Below are 20505 nucleotides of genomic sequence, written 5' to 3' on the forward strand. Positions count from 1 at the left end.
CCAAGCCCAGTTCTCCAAGAAGGTTCGATTCAGGTCTACCTCATTTTACATTCCTGGAAGGTTATACATATATACAAAATCATATATCAATGCACTGTCTCTTTAAAGAAATACTGAATCTTTTCATAAAAGACTTTGATTCTTAAGTCAGTAAGAGGAGTTGGAAACGGGCAACTGTTTTATACATAAAGACCCCAAGACACAGAAAGGTCTGTAGTGAGTGGTCAGCGCTAGGGCCAAGACAAGAACTCAATTCAGTCTCCTGCCTCCTAATTAATTTTACTTTGTAAGAGGAGGGAACACTGTCCAGTTTATCTTTTGTTTAAATACAGATTTTCCTGTGGTGGTTTTTCTAAAAAAAGGCACCCCTGTAGTCAGATCTTTCAGAGGAATCACAGGACTTGGGGCTGGAAGGGACTTCTGGAAGCCAGTGTCCAAGGGAATCCCAAGACCCATAAGACCTTTATTAGTTCCTAATCCTTGTTCATGAACCAGACAAGAATAAAATAGCCTGAGACAGCTAAGAGACAGAGCGGTCAAAATTCTAGGCTTGAAGTCAAGAAGACCTGAATTCAAATCCGGACACTCGCTCTGGGACCCTAAAAAAGTTACTTAACTTTGTTTGCCCTAGTTTCTTCATCTGTAAAACAAACTAGAGAAGGAAATGGTGAACTACTTCCATTTCTCTGCCAAGAAAACCTAAATCAAATCATAAAGGGTTGGACATGAATGAAAAATGTATTGGTGTTCACAAGAGCGAGATTTCTGGTCTTTTCTCTGTGGTCACCGAGAGTTAATATTATTAAGAAATTATTAAATTTATTTATTATTAAATAATAGTTCTGACAAGGAATGAGGGCTGTCAAGTGACTGGCCCTGGATCACCCAGCTAGTGTGTGAGGTGATATTCAAACCTAGATCTATCTGACTAGAGCTCAGTCCCCATCTCTGCATCATACTCCCTCTTTGTTCCAAAGAGAGGGGGGTGAATACAAATGCCTAGAACTGTTTGATGAAATGCTATGGAATACTTTGTAATATGTTACATGTGCATATGTGTACAGGAGACAAAAAGAGGACTCAGAGAATGAAAGTGAGATGGAGAGAGGAGAAACAGACAGAGGCAGAGAAAGACAGACTTTGAGCCCATCAGAGGCAGCAGACAAGGACATGGAGGAGAGAATCACTATATGCTGCCCCATCCTCGGAGAGATCCAGACCCACTACCATCACACAAGATATAAACTAGGAGCTATTCCTTTTTACAGAGAAGAGCAGAGTCCTGTGGAATTGTCTAATATAATGCCTTCATTTTACAGAGAAGGAAACTGAGGCCCTGAGAAATAAAAATGCTTGCTTGTGGTCACCAAGGAGCAGAACCCAGCTGATTCCTAGATTGGCACATTGCATCAAGTTTCTTCCTCCAGTATTCCAGGTTTCTTGGTATCTGCACTCCAGTCATTCTTGATCTCTGAAATTCACTGTCATGGGGTTTCAAAGGCAAGAACCCTCCAGGGATGAGCTTTGGAAAGGCTTGGGTCTTTGGGGAAGATTGAATGGTTTTCCCTTTCAGTGACAGCCTGGGGAGGGGAGGAGGGTTAGTCATAGTACTGATCCCAGAGGGCATTATTGTCTGCCAGCAGAGGGGAAAAGGAGGCACCCAAACAAAGCCCAGAGCAGTAGCTGCTGCCAAAAGCCCCCTATCTGGCAGGGACCCAGCCTGGGGAACAAGGCACATGATTCCAAAGGAGACAGCTCCCTGAGGGTCTTCAGATCCCAGGATCTCTCTGCCAGTCAGCAGGGGCTCAGGCAATGAGTGAGGAAAGAGACTGAACCAAGATGCTCTGTTCTGTCAACCACTGGGGAACCTTTGTGTCTTCCCTCTCTGGATTTGGAGATGCCAATGCTGAGGTCTCTTGTGACTGTCTTTTTGTTTCCTCTCTGAGGCTGAGCTATTCTAAGAGGAAAAAAAGTTTCTTAGGGTCACTGGCAGAACTCTGATGTTCTACCTCAGGGAGAGACAGTCCAACTATCCAACTGATCCTGGAGAGAACTTTTTCTATCTCCTTTGAAAGATCTTTCTCCAGCTGACAAGGCTGAGTTCCTCCCTCAGTAGACTTTGCTGGATAGATATTCCCAAGCCCCACCTATCTCCAAGTCTAGATGGATTACTAGCCTCTAAGGCTTCAAACCCCAGGTATCCTCTATGCTCTCTTTCCTGGGGCTAACAAGTACAAAATGATGGTAGATACGGAATCTAATGACAACTGGGCTCAAACCTGAAGCCTTGTACTCTGAAGCCTCAAAGAGACTAGATTTCTCCTAAGTTTTCTACCTCTTCTCTCCACCCACTCCCTTTCCTTCCCTGCCCCATATAAAGAATTGATCACTGTTCTTTTAAATAAAGTGGCCCAGCCGGATATCTGAGCTGTTGCCTATTGATTGTGAGTTCAACAACCTTCCTCCCTTTCCTTTGTGTATCTCCATCCCCTGACACCCCCTCTTCTTCCTTTTCCCTTACTTCAGGGCCTTTATAAACTCCCCTTCTCTCTTCCCAGCACCAGGTAGCTCTTACTGAGAATCCATCTTCAGCATGTCATGAATCTCCAGGGATTTAAAGGGGGCAGCCTCCCTTCTCTATTCTCTCTCTTCTGTTCTCTCATCTGTTCTCATTCTCATAATCAATCCTTCTTCCTCACTCTTACTTTCTTACTTCTCCATGTTCCCAAACTCATCCTTCCTCATTCACACAACCTTCCCTGGTTAACTATCACCTGCACCCTCCCTTCTTATTTACAGGAAACTAAAAGCCAGAAGACTTTGGTTCTACTCCTGTTTCTGTCACTAAAAGCTGTGAGATCTTAAGCAAGAACCCACTAGTGCTCACCTCTCTGATACTCAGTTTCCCCATCTATAAACCAAAAGAAAGGGAATCCAAAAAACTCACTGGATGAGGCAACTATATAGAGGATAGGCAGAACTGTGACATAGTAGGCAGTATACAAGCATTTTTTTCTTTTCTCTCTTCCTCCCTAATTCCCCACACCAGAACACACCCCCTAACACACACACACACACACACACACACACACACGCACACGCACACGCACACGCACACGCACACACACACTGCTGCTTTTTCCCATTCCAGGAGCAATCCTGGACCATGAAGCTTTGAAGTCAATCCATAAGAATGTTAAGAAAGAAAGAAAGAAAGAAAGAAAGAAAGAAAGAAAGAAAGAAAGAAAGAAAGAAAGAAAGAAAGAAAGAAAGAAAGAAAGAAAGAAAGAAAGAAAGAAAGAAAGAAAGAAAGAAAGAAAGAAAGAAAGAAAGAAAGAAAGAAAGAAAGAAAGAAAGAAAGAAAGAAAGAAAGAAAGAAAGAAAGAGAGGGAGGGAGGAAGGGAGGAAAGGAGGGAGGGAGGAAGGGAGGGAGGGAGGGAGGGAGGGAGGGAGAGAGGGAGGGAGGGAGGGAGAGAGGGAGGGAGGAAGGGAGGGAGGGAGGGAGGGAGGGAGAGAGGGAGGGAGGGAGAGAGGGAGGGAGGAAGGGAGGGAGGGAGGGAGGGAGGATTTGAGGAATCCTGGGGAAGTCAATAAGGGAAGCTAAATTTAAGATCGAGACAAAAGGGGAAAAAGAGAAAAGAAGAATTTTTTTTAAGAAATAAAAAATAGAAATAAGGAAAGAAAGGAGAAAGAGAGGAGGAAGGGAAAAAGGGAGAGATGGGAGGGGGGAAAGCCCAGGGAGAAAGGAGAGGTGGCATGATCTTGGGCCAGAAACAATCAACCTAGCAGTCTATTTACTCCAGTATGAGTGTCTTTCCCCCATCACAATAAAAGAGCCACTTATTTCTTGAGAGTTGGTTTAAAGTCTTAGTCTTCAGTTTTCACATGAGATGGAGTATGTGAAGGGGAAAGAACTCACCTGCTATAGGGTCAAAGGACAAATGTCTGTGGAATTGATTTTGATCTGGAAAGAACCTTAGACATTACCTAAATCCAATCTCTTTATGTCACAGACAAGAAAAGACAGAGACAGGCACTTGGGCCTGTGATTTTATTGATACAGGGAACTCTCGGATTAGGAAATTCCTTCTGACAGTCCAGTTTGGCTTTTTCTCTATGATTTCTAGTCTAAGAAAACAACCCTGACACTGAGATATTAAGTGATTTGCATAGGATCACACAATCAGTTATGTGTCAAAGGCAAGTCTTGAGCCCATAATTTCCTGATTTTCAGACCAATTCTCTGTCCATTCTACCAAATTGACTCTCACAAATGAGGAAACTGAGACTCAGAAAGCTTAACTGATTTGCCTCAGGTCACGCAGACAGTAAATTGCAGACCTCATACTTGAACCCAGGTCTTGTCACATCAATTCCAGTGTTCTTTCTACACTAATGTGTAGTCTGATCACCTCAAGGGGGAAGAGGGAAGAAGAGGGTGGAAGAAGGGCTTGTCTGGGAATTGGATTCTATCTAACCCCAGGATGGGATCAGGATTCTGAAGGGCAATGTCTTCACCTTTCATTAAGACCTTGAATTGGGTCAGCTCCATGGCTCAGTGGATTGGAGGTCCTGGGTTCAAATCTGACTCAGACACTTCCTAGGTGTGTGACCCTGGGCAAGTCACTTAACCCCCATTGCCTAGCCCTTACTACTCTTCTGCCTTAAAACCAATACAAAGTATTGATTCTAAGATGAAAGGTAAGGGTTTAAAAAGAAAAAAAAAGACACTGAATCTCCCATCTCCCCAAATACCATGTCTCTTCCTGGAAAAAGGAGAGAACCCCTTAAATTGTTGGTAGGGTTCATCACAGATGCTCTGTATAGAGTTAAGTTGTTGCTTTAAGTCTATATGAGTGTGAGGTTTTTTTTCCCTTGTATATGCAATCTGTGTCTTCTTTCACAACACTAGGAATATGAAAATATGTATTGCATAACAATATGGAATTACCTAAAGCAGATTATTTACTGACAGGGAGGAGAGAGAGGAGGGAGAGGGAGAGAATTTAGATCACACAATTTCAGAAAACAATTCTTAAAAATTATTTCTACATGTAATTGAAAATAAATTTTAAAAAATAAACCTACAGGAGTCGTTCAGAAGTCTTAGTGGGGGAAAATACTACTGTGGAAAGGAATTTAAAGAGCTGGCAACAAGGGCATCTCCAAGCCAGGAAACTCAGACACTGTAGACGAGTCATGGGTCATCAAACAGAAAGTTCTACCAGCCCAACCCCCCATTTCCCCTGGTCTCTTACCTTCCTTCAGCATCCCCACTTTGAGACATTTCATGAAGCGACACGCCTGGCAGGACTTGCGCCTCCGTTTTGTGATTTCACATTCATTTGTGGCCGGGCAGCTGTATTCAATGTTCCCTGCAACCAGACACAGAAAGGGTCATTCCTGGAGGGCATCTCAATGCACAGCACCTGCCCCTCTCTTTGGCCTCATCCGTCTATCTGTCCAGAAGGGGTGAGGATGGAAGGACCCACAGCATTCCCAGCTGGTAGCTTTTTGCGCCTGCTTTTCTCAAACATGCCTCTAGCATCTCATCACACCTGATCCTGGAGTCATCAGTGAGGCAGCTTATTAAATAGCCCTGTGTGAAAAGCACTGTTCCCCCTTACAGTAACAAAATGAGGGGCATTTGCTTACAGCCAGAATTACCTGGGCAGGGAACAGCTGTAGACTCACAGCCTTTGTTGGTTTGAGCTCAGTTCTGCTGCTCTACCTCCTTTTGGGGAGTCTCTGAAGGTATGAGCCTTAGCTTCTGTACTCCAGGAAAGGACCAAGCCTGGTTTCCCTAGCTCTTCATGAAATGCCTGTTACCTTCTCAGCCTGCCTCCCAGGCACCACTAGATATTTTTTTGTTTTTAAAGCAACGCTAAGGATCAAGGAACTAAATTCCTTGGAGCTATAACTTCCTGACTTTCCCTAACCCAGCATAGCCTCCTGAGGTTTCTGCTCTATGGAAATCTGGTTATCTTCCCCTTCCTCCAGCATCCTGATGCAGTTGCCCTTCCATCCTAAACCAGCCTAGGTGATACAGAGTCACTCTTGGAGGCCAGACACTGCTTAATTCAATAGCAAAGAGAAAACCCAATTCAGCCCAATCTCAATTATCCATGAGTCACTTTCCCCACAATAAATGCAAACTAATTTCAAAAGGAGAGGAAGCTAGGCTTTTCCAATAATTAGGAAAGTAAAACCAGATGATAAATTCTAAAGGCAAATATAGGTGTTCCAGGGAGATTCTACCAGTTTAAAGTATTAATGCCCTAGAATTAGAGAATCTGAGAGCTAGAGTGGACCCCAGAGATCAACTAGTGCTGGAGTTCTTAATTTGGGGCAATGAACTTAAAACAAAAAAACTTTTACTTTCTGTCTTGGAATCAATACTTTGTATTGATTCTAAGACAGAAGAGCAGTAAAGGCTGGGCAATGGGGATTAAGTGACTTGCCCAGAGTCACACAGTTAAGAAGTATCTAAGGTCAAATTTGAACTCAGGACTTCCTATCTCTAGGTTTGACTCTCAATCCACTGAGCCACATAGCTGGCCCCCAGACCACACTTTTTTTTATAACTAATCTATCTTAAAAAATGTTTACTCGTACAATATTATTTATTGCAGTACTTTTTAAAGTGTAATATATTGTTTTTATTTTATTTTATCGATTAAGAAAAATTTTCCATGGTTTCATGATTCATGTTCTTTTCCTCCCCTCCTCCCACCCCTTCCTATAGCCAACACAATAAGCTTTTAGAAAGATAAATTGATAACTGTATTTCAAAATAATTCAATTTCTTGCTAATTCTACATTTTATTTTATGCATTTAAAAACAATATTCTGAGAAAGGATCCAGAGTTTTCACCAATAGTCAAAAGGAACCACAAGAAGCAAAAATGATCTAGTCCAGTGAATCCCATTTGGAAGTTAGAGACAATGGTCTGAGGGTTCATGGCAACAATGAACTGGCACTTTAAAGCAGTAAATAATTGCAGATTATTATGAATAGCATTCTAAATTACCCTGAGGGCTCCCAACACATTTTTGTTTTCTTGAAAGGGGTTTAAGGAACAAAAACCAATGGGAAACATTGATCTTAGATCAATCTAATCCTGAATAAAAGTCCCCTCTACAATATCTGATCCAGAAGCCTCTTCCTAAAAAGTTCCAGTAATCGGGAATTTGTTCCCCTCCATGGTAGCCTGTTCTACTTTATGGAAGCTTTGCTGATCCCCCCTCATCCCCACCAACACTTATCCACCCATCTAACTGAGATATGACTTTGTTTTTGTTGTTTGATCATTTCAATGCTGTCTGACTCTTCCTGATTTCATCTGGGCTTTTCTTAGCAGAGATTCTGGAGTAGTTTGCCATTTCCTTTATTTGACAGATGAAGAAGCTGAGACAAACAGAGTTAGCAGACTCACACAGCTACTAAGTGTCTGAGGTCAGATTTGAACTCAGGAAGATGAGTCTTCCTGACTCTGTGCCTGCATTCTATCCACTGTGCCATCTAGCTACCCAAGAAAGATGCAAGTATTAAAACCCATGCTTCTGGACCTCCTGTGTTCTTTCTATTTTGAGACACTAACGTTTTGCTTTGGTACAGAGTCCACTAGTGCTCAGCTAGACAATAGAATATTTCTTTCTGCTAGGTGGTACTTAGCCGTGTGACCATGGACAAATCACTTAGCATCAGTTTTCTTCATTTATAAAAACAAAATAATATCTGTTGTGGGGAATTTGTGTGGTGTAGTAGATTGGGATCTGTTGTCCTTAGCATCCCACCTCAAACATTTCACCATTGTACAACCCTGGAAAAAATCATTGAACATCCTTCAATCTCAGTTTTCTCATCTGTGTAATGGGGATAATAATGGCATTTACCTCATAGAATTGGTATGAGGAGCAAATGAAATAACATATGTATGGCATATTGTAAACCTTAATTAAATTCTAGTAGTAGCCAGATAAGGAGAAAGAGGTGGCAAAATAGATAGAGTTCTGAACCTAGAATCAGGAAGATTTATGTTCAAATCCCATCTCAGACACATACTTGCTGCGCGATGCTAGTCAAATCATTTAACCTCTGTCTGCCCTAATTTCCTCATCTGTAAAATTGGGATAATAATAGTCTCTCCCTTCCAGAGTTTTTGTGAGAATCAAATGAGATATTTGCAAAGTGCTATGTAAATGCTAGTTATAATTATTTATATATAATACATAATAATTATTATCTTACAAGACTATAATAAGACTCAAATGAAAAAATATATTTGAAGCATCAAATTGTTATTATGCTTCAGTTGGGTCTGACTCTTCGTGATTCCATTTGGAGTTTTTGGGCAAAGATACTAGAATGGTTTGCCATTTCCTTCTCCAGCTCATTTTATAGTTGAGGAAACTAAGGCAAATTGGATCGAGTGACTTCCCCAGGGTCACACAGCTAGCAAGCTTCTGCGCCTGAATTTGAATGCAGGAAGAGGAGTCTTCCTCATTTCAGGTCCAACACTGTCCACTGCTTCACCAAAGCATAAATCAATGTCAGCTATTATTAATAGTACTTCTATTGTCTTGTGGCATCTCCCATTATGGTTATCTTACATCATTGCCTGATTCTTGTTTTATTATGTGCTGCTGGTCTGGGCGTCAAGAGGACTGGGACCTAGTCCTAGCTCTGCCGTGACTATCATCACTGAATGAATGTGCTTGCCTGTTGTATATAAAAACAAAACCAGCCACGGGAGACTGGTGGCTGCGGATGAGTCTGTTGGCCAGGGTCCCTACCATCATTAAAGAATCATGGAATCCCAGAATCTTATAATTAAGAGGGACATCAGAGATGTTTGTTTCAACCCCAACCCAAATTTTGAATTCCACCTACAACCTCTCTGGTATTCCTCTCCCAGCCATACACTAGAGATGGGGAGCTCACTACCACTCTGTCCCATTATAAAATCACTCTAATGGTTAGGAAGTTTTTCCTTCAGTTGAATCAAAAACTGCTTCTTTGTTTGTTCCATATGTTGTTTCTAATTCTTCCTTCTGCATCCAGATCCAATCCTTTGATCCTTTTGGTAAATAGTCTCTTCTACAGACTCAACACCCTCAATTCCACCAATGTTCACAAGGAATGATTTTTATTTTATTTTAAAATCATTATCTTCTGACTTAAGAAATGATTCTAATTATTGGTTCCAAGACAGAAGAGCCATAAGGGCTAGATAATTGATATTAAGTGACTTGTCCAGGATCACACAATTAGGAAATATCTAGGTATGATTTTGAATCCTCTCACCATTTTTTTTTGCCTTGTTCTACATGCATCCCAGATTGCCAATTCTAAAATGAAGTGTCAAGAACTAACGCATATTCCAGATGTGGCCTGATTGGTTGAGGAAACACTTGGATTGTGTTAATTTTTTCTCATTCTAAGCACGATGCTTCTATTGATTAGAACCCATTAGTTTCGCCAGGTCCAGACTGTAGAGAACAGGTGGAAAGAGGGTCGGCAGCAACCACCTCAGTAAAGTTCTTGGGCCTTTAGGGTCCAGACTGGGAATGGAGTTGGGGGGGGGGGGGGTGAGGTGAAGGTCCTGATTTTATTTGTTTATTTATTTATTTATGTCCCTTTCAATTTGTTTTATGGGCCTGGCGGCTGACTGCCAGCAAAGCCGGCTGGTAGCTTTGTCTTGTAATTTCGGTAAGTGCCCCATGATAAAGTGATGAGATTACCTCATCAGAATTCCAGCAGTCTCTCAGGGGCAGGCGGTCATACATCCCGCTTCATATCCTGGTATACTAAGAAGGGGAATGACTGGGGAGAGCTCCAGGACTGGGAGTGAGGCCACAGGAAGTGCTGATGGGGGTCGGAGGCTTTCAAGGCTTTTAGGGTCCTTGCGCAGGTCAAGGGTTACCTGAGCAGGTATAAACCAGAATAGGCAGGACAGCTCAATACTTTCAATCTTTAGCATTTTGAGGAAGGGGCACCCAGTTTGAGATTTTTTTTGAAACATCAGAAACTCAGAGGCCAATATACCACTGGCTCTACCTCAAAGCTCTGGGGTAGGGGGGAAGGCATAGAACCAGACCTGGGTTTATATGTTAGTGTGCCCAAATACGATAGGAATCCATGCTAAATAAAATGTACTTTTGGAACTTATCTCATTTGTCAGTGGTGTGCTTCCATGGAGCATGGGAGAGGATAGGCAAATGCCCTGGCCCCACTTCCCCACCTTGCACTCTGGCTAAACTGGACATCTCATCTTTTTCCAGGTTTAACTTTTGCTTTTCCACCTTTTTCTCTTTTTTGATTCTGTATCCTACTCATGAAATGTCCTTCTTTCTCCTCTTCTTGCTGTATTTGAAGGCAAAGAGCCCAGGTTGAAATCCTGACTCTACTACTTTACCAATTGCATGGCTGTAGATAACTCACTTGGTTTCCTCATCTATAAAAACAAGGGGTTCAGACTAGATTCTTCTAAAGCCCTCCCAGCTATGAATTTAATCTATGATTCTTTACATCGTTACCATATTTCAGATGCCACCTTCTTCATGATACTGCCAACTAAAAATGTTCTCTCTCTGCTATGAACTATCATAGTACCCTCTGAGTTTATTGTCTTATTTTTTTTAAACCCTTCCCTTCTGTATTAGAATCCAATCCAAGTATCAGACCTAAGGCAAAGGAACAATAAAGACTAGGCAATTGGGATTAAGTGACTTGCTCAGGGTCATAGAGTTAGGAAGTGTCTGAGGTCACATTCGAACCCAGGACCTCCCATCTCCAGAACTATCTCCTTGGCACTGGGTCACCCAGCTGCCCCTTTCATATTTTGTTTGATAAGTATTTGGGTATGACTTCTAATTCCTAATTCTTAATAAACTTCTTGAAGTCAGGAAATATATGATATTCGCCTTTATATGTCCCCAGGATCTCACATTTGGTAACTGCTAAATAAACTTATTGAATGAATGGATTAATGAAATGAGTCTTCATAAGGATCTCACCCCACTCCCCACTCCCTAAGCCCAAGACTTACCAAGAGTCCCTATAATCTTGGGCTGAAGTAAAGAAGACTTATCTCTCAAGGAATACCACCAATAATTATCAATGAGCATGCATGGGATCATAGCCCTATCTTAGATGAATTGAACTATGGGAATGGAATGGAGAGCCTATGGTCTCAGAGACAGATAGGCAAATCCCAAAATCATCATGGAAGCCAAGGAGTTAAAGAAATTTGTAGGTATCAGGGATTAGGTTGAGGAGACGAAGGAATCTTGCGTAGCAACTGGCATAGATACAAATGGAACTCTAGTTTTAGAAATAACCTTGCTATTGTTAGTGTTATCATTTAGAAATGTATAGCTTCAGTATTCTTCCTATTTTATCTCAAGAAAGAGTCTCCACAAAGTCCTACTCTGATGCTTCATTGTAGTGTGGAGGTGACCCTGGGTTGGCAAAGGTTATGCCAACTGAGCAAAAGCTCAGGCAGGCTCTACTATGTTGGTAAGGTGTTGAGCACAATCCTCTCAACAGACTCTCCTTTCTGGGGATCGGGCTAGCCAAAATCATCAAACAAACCAGTAAAGTGACCCTTTGGTGATTCTTCATCCATGACAACCCATGAAGCTCTGAAGACCACAAAACTGCCCATAGTTCTGGGTGGCATACTTCTTTGACAGTGATGAACGTCCAATGGGCAAAGGACGTTGGAGCAGTACTAAGAAACATACCATTAATTTAGCTGTTGGTTTTCTAAATGTTAGGGCAGGTAGGGGGCACAGTGAAGAGCTCCTCAGGTCTAGTAGTCAGGAAGATTCATGTTTCTGAGTTCAAATATGGTCTCAGGCACTTCCTAACTGTGTGTCCCTGGGCAAGCCACTTAACCCTGCTTGCCTTGATTTCCTCATCTGCAGAATGAGTTGGAGAAGGAAATGGCAAACCTCTCTAGTTTCTTTGACAAGAAAATATCAAATGGGTCACACAAAAGGGCAGAAACAACTGAAAACAACTGACAACTCTAAATGTGAGATCCTTATCCAGGGACCAATAAAAGGATATTTCTTTAGGAAGAGAATATAGACATCTTGACATCTCAATAGAATAATGATAGCATTTACATAGTGCATTAATGTTTGCAAAGCACTTTATAAATATTATCTTGATTTAGTCTCAAAGCAATCCTGGGAAGTAGGCACTATTTTAAAGATGAGGAAATTGAGGCAGAGATTAATTATCTTGCCCAGAGTCACACAGCAGGATTTGAACCCATGTCTTCTTAACTCAAGGTTCACCACATCACCTAACTACCTCCCAGAAACTAAAAATAAAACTGGAAGGAAAAGGGTATTGCAAAGCAGGGAACAGATGACTTACAGGTTCCTGAAGAGTAAGAGAGTTGCAAAGCTTGGTTTTATCATTGTGTTCAAAGGAGCCAAGAACCATTTTGCCTGTAGTCCTCCCAGTGTTTTTATTATACATGATATAGATGCAATGGGCAGATTGCCTTTGATATTGCAGAGCCTCCTAAATGATGACTATATTCAGTCAATAGAGTTCAATCTAACTAGTATACTGGACAAGCCAGTGCTCTTCGATGGACCCAGAGTGCTTTCCTCTCACTACATACAGCTGAGACCCAATTAGTGTAAATAATGAATCCTCTGAAGTGACCATATTATTCCAAAGCACATACCATATTTCATTTCCTGACATATAGTAGGCACTTAATAAATGCTTTTTTTTTTAATGACTGGAGTCCAGAGTTGCTAGATACTCATAGAAGGCAATGAGTCATTCATTTATTCATTTGTTCATTCACTCAGTCAACCTTTCATGCATTTATTCATTCTAACTCATTCTTTCATTCATCCCTTTGTTCTTTGAGTCATTCATTTATTCATTCATCCAGCTAGCTTCCAAGTAGCATACTTTTCATCTGTACCAGTCAGTCAACCAGTAAACAACAGTTGAATACTCAAGATTTCCATGGCCTTATGCTGTCCACTTAACCCTAGGTGCTCCTCTTCTCTCTGCCCCACTAACCACCTTAGATCATATGTATTGGGTAGAGTGATGGGCTTGGAGTCAGGAAGACTTGAGTTCAAAAGTTGCCTCAGACACTTACTATGTAACCCTCAGAAATTCACTTAGTGCTCTCTCTCTCTCCCTCTCTCTCTCTCTCCTCTTCTCTTCCTCCCCTCTCCCTCTCTGTCTGTCTCTGTCTCTGTCTTTACCTCTTTCCCTCTGTCTCTCTCTCTTTCCCTCTCTCCCTCTCTGTCTGTCACTGTCTCCATCTCTCTCTCTCCCTCTCCCCCTCTCCCCCCCTTGTTTTCTGTCTCTGTCCCACCCTGTCACTCTCTTTCCCTCTCTTTTTCCCTCTCTCTCCCCCTCCCTCCCTCCTTTGCTCCCTTCCCCCCTCTCTTCCTCCTTCCCTCTCTCTGTCTCTCTCTTTCTCCCTCTCTTCTTTCCTCCTTCCTCCCTTCTTTTCTCTCTGTCTCTGTCTATTTCCTCATCTGTAAAATGGTGCTGATAATCAAACCTATTTTCTAGGGTTGTTGTGAGTACCAAATAAGACTATATATATAACATTTTACAAAATTTAAAGTGATTCCATAACTACTAACCATCATTATTATTCTAGTGAGTCAACTTATATGTTCTATTCCTGGAGAAGTGAGCTCTGTCCTATTGGTCTGTGGACAAGATTCTCACAGGTAGAGTATGAAAATGCTAGTTTTTATAATTACTATAATTATTCCCTTTTCTTTCCTCCTTCCATGTAACCTTTTCCCTTCTCTCTTCTAGCCCTAACTCTCATCACTTCTATGGCTCCTTGCCCTTTCTTCCTTTCTAGATCCTCTAGGATCTTCCAGGATCCTTCCTAGGTTCTGCAATACCCAACCAAGCCAACTTCCAAGAGGATTGGCTGAGGAGTCAGTTAAAGCAACTTGATTAAGACCGGCTTTAGGATGGCAAGGGGGCATTAATTCATGTTCATTGAGGGTCTAGCTGCACAGGCAATGGTCATGCACATCCTAGGATTTTGCTGTGCAAAATGAATCTCTGTGGTTTTCTTCTTTCCAATTTCATCTCCTCATTGTTTTTAATACCAAAGGTATATATATATATATAGCCAATTTTCTACTCTCCTGCTCCAATCCTTGGAATTTTATAAAACAAACAAACAAAAAACAGAAGCTAAATGGGAGAAAAGAGAAAGAGGAAATGTGATGATTATGAAGAGTAATGGATGAAAAAAACTTGGATAAAAAAAAAAGATATAAACCTCCTAGAACAGAAACAAAGTTCTCTGCTATTTCCTAGCCTCAGGAGGTAGCTAGGTGAGTAAAACACTAAGCCTGGAGTTAGGAAACCCTAGGTTCAAATATGTTCTCAGATATTTACTAGCTGTGTGACCCTGGGCTAATCGCTTAGCCTCTATTTGCCTCAGTTTCCTCATCTGTAAAATGGGAACAAAAATAACACTTACCTTGCAGGGCTGTTGTGAGGATGAAATGATCTTTGTAAAACAGTTAGCACAATGCCTGGCACATAGTAGGTGCTATACAAATACTTATAATCTGAGTAACTAACTAAGTCACTTAAGTTCTCTGGTCTCAGCTAATTACAGTGCAAAATTATTAGATGGTTAGTATAAATAGCCTCTGAGGTTCCATTCCAGCTCTAAAACTATTAAATTAGATATGTATCCTTAGCAAATCTCTTCTCTTTGGGGGGCGTCAGTTTTCCCATAAGTAAAATGAATGGTTGGGCTAGATCAGGGGTTCTTAATCTGAGGTCTGTGGATTCATTTAGATAGATAGATAAATGGATAAATATATAGATGGACAGACAGATTGTATTTCAATATAATTGCCTTCCTTTGTAATCCTATATCACTATATTATTAAAGTCTAGCAAAGAAGAATTATCTGTAGTATTCTGTTCTTCTACCATTTTGGTTCCCCCTATACTTGGTCTAAAGTAAAAATGACCAGAGACATTGTACCAAAGGCAATTTGTCACATATTTTTAGAAGGAATCTTGAGATTGCTCCAACTTAAAGAAAAATTGAACTGTATAAGAAGCACACAGCATTATATCAATTTTTTGTAACACTTATCCTTTTTTGATTGTCCTCCCATTAAAACTTTGCTTTAAATGGAATAGAAAAATTATTTTTTTACATTTAAAACCATCATTCTGAGACAGGGTCCATAGGCTCCATGAGATGATCAAAGAAATTAATAATAATAATAATAGCATTTATGTAGCATTTTAAGGCTTGTAAAGTATCTAATAATTTTTTAAAAAGGTTAGGAACCTCTGGTATTTCCAGTTCTAACATTCTGCAGTTGTGACCTCCACTTGATCAACCCCACGAAGCCTGAGAGTTTTCTGGGACAGGGTATATAAGTTTATACATACAGCCCTTGGCGAAGATGTGAGGGGACACTTGGCAGTAGAATGACTCTTGGATTACAGCATTTCCCAAAAGATCAAGAAAAGCAGATGGAAATCAGCTCCAACAATTCCATCCACTCCTGGTGCCAGACACCACCCTTGTGCCGCTCCAGTGTCTGCCTGTTTTAGAAAGGTTTTATCTCTAAATGCCCATGTGTGTCACTGAACTCATCTCCCCTTGGATCAGCCAATGTTTTCCAGGACAAAAGGCCTTGGAAGCAATCCAGAACAACTTGGATCTAGACAAGCACCAGCCAACCAGACCCTGTTTCTGATAACTGATCAATCACCTCCTGCCTTTGCTCCTCCTTGGGGAATATCCTTTCCAGTCTCATATCTGGGCCCAAAGTGAAAAACAAAAGCATTTTGAAAGTCTCCCCTTTGCCTTCCTCCCACCATGACCCTGCTCACTGTTCCCTTCTTATGTAAATAAAAGATGCTGGAGCCATATTTGGCTGCTATGTGAGCTGGTGCCTACCAATTCAATGTGTGTCAGGTCAGAATATACCTCAGGATACCCCCAAAGCAGTTTCCTTAGGAAAGGGGGGCCCATGACACATCTGAGTCACATTTAATGCCATACTCCTCCTCTCCAAGAGAGGAAGAAAGCTGAAATCCATTTAGGCAGGTTGGGGTTGGGGTTGTTAAATTAGCTGGGAGCAATTTGGGCAGTTCTAGACAGAAATCGTAGTATCATAAAATGTCAGAGCAAGAAAAGACCTAAGAGGTCAGGTAATCCAATTTATGCTCCCTTTAATGTGAATATCTACATCTCAGAAATTGGAAAATACTACAAAATTAGTGTTTGATTTATTGTTTCATTGATTTGCCTAGATTTTAGAAAGTCCTAGAGAAAGTGTTAATAATGCAGATTCAACTTTAAAGTGTGTCATGTGTAATTTTTTTTTCTCAGCTGGTTATTAAACATTTACTGGTATACCGTGAGGCAGCTAGGTGGTACATTGGATAGAGGGCTGAGCCTCAAGTAAAGAAGACTCATTTTCCTGAGTTCACATCTAGCCTCAGATACCAGTTGTGGGAACCTGGGCAAGTCACTTAACTCTGCTTGCTTCAGTTGCTCATCTGTAAAATGAGCTGGAGAAGGAAATAGTTAACTATTCCAGTATCTCTGCCAAGAAATCCCTAATAAGGCTACAAGGAGACAGATAAATATGAATGACAATACACCACTGATTATACTGTATCAATCAGCAAAGCTTAACCCTTTCTCTTTCCCGTTACCTCATTTTCAAGGCTGGAGAGAACCTCAGAAGTTGAATGATGCAAAGGGGTTTCTCAGGAGCCATTCTCTCAAAAGATTTTACCTCCAGATTCAATTTCCAATGGTATATATTGAATACATATTCAAATTCAATTCAAGTCAACAAATATTTATTAAAGAACCTATGCATGGGAGGTCCTGGATTCAAATCTGATCTCAGATACTTCCTAGCTACCTGACCTTGGGCAAATCACTTAATCCCATTTGCCTAGCCCTTACCATTCTTCTGCCCTGGAATTAAGACTTAGAATTGATTCTGAAATGGAAGGTAAGAGTTTTAAAGGTGGGAATGTATAAGGCACCATCAAAATTTCCACTGTTTTAATAATATTTGTCCATTTTGTTTCCTGTTTCCTATCCAGTCCTTAATGGGCATGGACACAACTGGTCAGCATCCCTCTCATCAAAGCCTATCAAATAAATCCTTGAAGGTATTAAGGTTATTTCTCAACCTGCTTTTCTTCTGGCTTTTAAAAGCACCATTTCCTATAGCCTTTCTTCATTGCATTGCCCACACTAGTCTATCTCACTGTACTTCACAAATGCATTTCTAAAATGTTCTGTAAATCCATTTTTGGTCAATTCAGTCCTATTTTAAGTGTGCTAAGAGCTAAATTTTTTTCTTAAGAGATCTTATTGTGATTCCCTTTGCAAAGCAAATAAATTATCCTCTGATTCATCTGTTCTAAACATCCATATTTCTGAATTATGTATTTCTTAAAGAGCTCCAGATATAGAATGGAAAGGGACTTCAGATATAGTGTACCACCATCTCTGCCTTTATTTTTACTGTCAGTACTAATTAAGTGCTTGCTGTATGCTGAGCATCATGAAAAGGGAGAGACAGACAGCAGAAAGATAGACAGAGGCAAAGAAAGACAGAGACAGAGAGACAGGGAGAAAGAAATGGAGAGGGGGGAGAGATACAGGGAAAGTGAAAGAGACAGATAGAGAGAGGGGAGAAAGAAAAAGAGGGAGAGAAGGGGAAAGAGGGAGAGGGAAAGAAAGACAGAGGAAGAACGAGGGGGGAAGGAAGGAAGGAGAGGGAGAGAGGAGGGGGAGAGAGAGACAGACACAAAAAGAGAGAGACAGAAACAGAGAAAGAAGAGACAGAAATTTAGAGGGGGAGAGACAAAGGCAGAGACAGAGAGACAGAGAGAAGAAGGGAGAGGTGAAGGGAGAGGGAGAGGGAGAGAACACGCTGGCAAGTCCTTCTGTGGAAGGTAGGGATTTGAGCTAAGTCAAGAAAGGAGCCAAAGAAAGCAGAGAAGATAATAGGGTATATAGCCAGTAAAAAGGCATAGCATGGAGAGATAGTGCCATTTTTGAGGAATAGCATTTAGAGAGCAATAATGAGAAAAAGTCTGTAAAATCAGAAAGGGATCAGGTTGTCAAGGATTTTAAAAGCCAAACAAAAAAATTCATATTTGATCCTGGACACTATATAGAGCCACTGGTGTTCAGCAATTATATAAGGAAAATTACTGTGGTATCTGAATAGAAGAAGGGTTGGAGTGTGGAGAGATAGAGCCACCAGTAGGCTCCTGCAATTGTCCAGGTTTGAGGTTATGAGGGCTTCCACCAGAGTGGTAGCCATGTCAGGGGAGAGATGGAGACATTTATGAGAGATGTCACAAAAGAAAAATGACCAAGCTTGGCAAGATTGAATATGGGGGACAATTTGAGGGTGACTGAGGAGTCAAGGATAATGCCAAGATGTACAGGATGGATTAATGGATTGAGAGGATGTTGATGCCTCAACAGTGATAGGAAAGTTAGAAAGAGGACAATCCTGAAGAGGTCAACCAACTTCCTAAGGTCACATATGTAGTAACAAGCAGGGCTAGGATTTGACATAGTGTCCTCTGACTCCCATTCCTGCCCTTTTTACACTGACACATGATGCCTCCTTTCTTTTCTTCTTTAATTTCTCCACATCCTTTAAAACTGGGATGATGTGAACAAAACACAATCATCCCCCATAGAACTGATGACTGCAAAGCTATACCAGCAGGATTCCTTCCCAGCATCTACAATTCAGTCTTCTGTGAGTATCTTCCAATAACATGCTGGTACTTTTCACATCAAACTTGACTGCTATTAATCTTTGACTGAATTGGAAATTGATCTTTGACTTTGATACCAATCTTTGACTTGACTATTATTAACATCTTTGACTAATGTTAAAACTCTGGCCTTCCCAGGCTTGCCAGTCTTTGCTTTCTCCATCCTTCTTTCTTCTTCCTCAAATGATCATGTCAAGTTTCTGTCTCTCAATCTACCCTGCTACCCTTGTCCTTATTGAATTTCTTGTTTTCATAGGAATGCCTTTCCAATTTAACAGGCCATTGGGGTTTTTGCTTTCTGTACTATAGTTTTACAATTCAAACCAATTTGTGTTATTTGCAGATATTATGGATATATTCTCAATTCCTTCATCATCCAAAAGACACTGATGAGATTAAGCCTTCAGGCTTAATTTTCTGAAGATTCCTGAATATCCCTCTCTATTCTATTTTTTATTTCAACTTCGTAACATGAGGCTACTGTAAGTTATAGCACCATAGATGTTATGGCAGAACTTCATATGGGTACGGAGAAATCTGCATGTTATCAAATGGACTCCATCCATGTATGAGAAGAGCTTCTTAATCTGAGGGTCTGTGAACTTGGATTTTTTAAAAACTATTTTGATGATCATCTCAAGATTGTCAACCAATAATAAATCAATAAACATTTATTAAGTACCTGTTCTGTGTGTGCCAGGCAGGCACTGTACTAAGCACTACTTGGAGATACAGAGAAAGACAAAAGACAATCCATAACCTTAAGGAGTTTACAATCCAGTTAGTTTCCTTTGTATTATTAGGCATTTTATTTTATGCTTTTGAAAATATAATTCTGAAGAGTCTGTAGGCTTCCCCAAATTGTCATTGGAGTTGATGACCCAACAAAAAAGGTTAAGAACCATTGCTTTGGAGGTGAAAAGCCATTGATTGTTAGTTCTAATCTGAGCTAAGTAGAAGAAATAACATCTACTGCTTTTACAAGTTCTGAAAACTATTTGTGCAAAGCCTAAATATCTTGTGAGCACAATTAACAGGCTTATTATTTATTGCGTTTAATGAAAATTGGAGAAGTGACATTTGCATTACTAATAGCCCTCTCTCACAGTGTGTTGACACTTTTGTTGGTTATGGATGGTCTTAATGGTTCTCTGAAACTGGGCAGATCCCATCTGGCCATTTACAAGCACACATAGATAGGCTTCTACCCACTAGCCTTTGACAGATGTATTTTGTGCAATGCTGGGACCAATGTTGGTGCCAATATTTTATTTGAGAATCACTTTTAGACTATGTATATAATATGGGACTCTAGGAAGCATATCAATATGGAGTTCAATGATCAGGATCCAAATTCTGGCTTTGCAATTAACTAGCTCTTTGACCTCAAGGAAAGTTGCCGTGCCTCAACTGGCCTTAGTTTCATCACCTAGGAAATGTTGTTGAATTGTGCAATTCTTTTTAACTCCTTTTGGAGTTTTCTTGGCAAGGATACTGGAGTGGTTTGCTATTTTATTCTCCAGTTCACTTGACAGATGAGAAAACTGAGGTAAACAAGATTAAGTGACTTGCCCAGGATCACACAACTAGTTGACTGATGCTGGATTTGAACTTCCTGACGCCAGACCCTATGCTCTATCCACTGCGCCACTTAGCTCCCCATCTAGCAAATGAGT

The 20505-nt window shown here is 40.8% G+C and overlaps 1 protein-coding gene across 1 annotated transcript in view; it reads right to left on the reverse strand.

Moving 5' to 3' along the window:
- The window catches only part of ESRRB (estrogen related receptor beta), a 156776-nt gene that overhangs the window by 55117 nt on the left and 81154 nt on the right, over positions 1-20505 (reverse strand). Inside the window, exon 3 of the mRNA XM_056810631.1 lies at positions 5259-5375. Coding sequence (XP_056666609.1) covers positions 5259-5375 — 117 coding nt within the window. The remainder of the gene's footprint in view (positions 1-5258; positions 5376-20505) is intronic.

The sequence above is a fragment of the Monodelphis domestica genome, chromosome 1 (genome assembly GCF_027887165.1).
Source record: "Monodelphis domestica isolate mMonDom1 chromosome 1, mMonDom1.pri, whole genome shotgun sequence".
In the NCBI taxonomy this organism is placed as follows: domain Eukaryota; kingdom Metazoa; phylum Chordata; class Mammalia; order Didelphimorphia; family Didelphidae; genus Monodelphis; species Monodelphis domestica.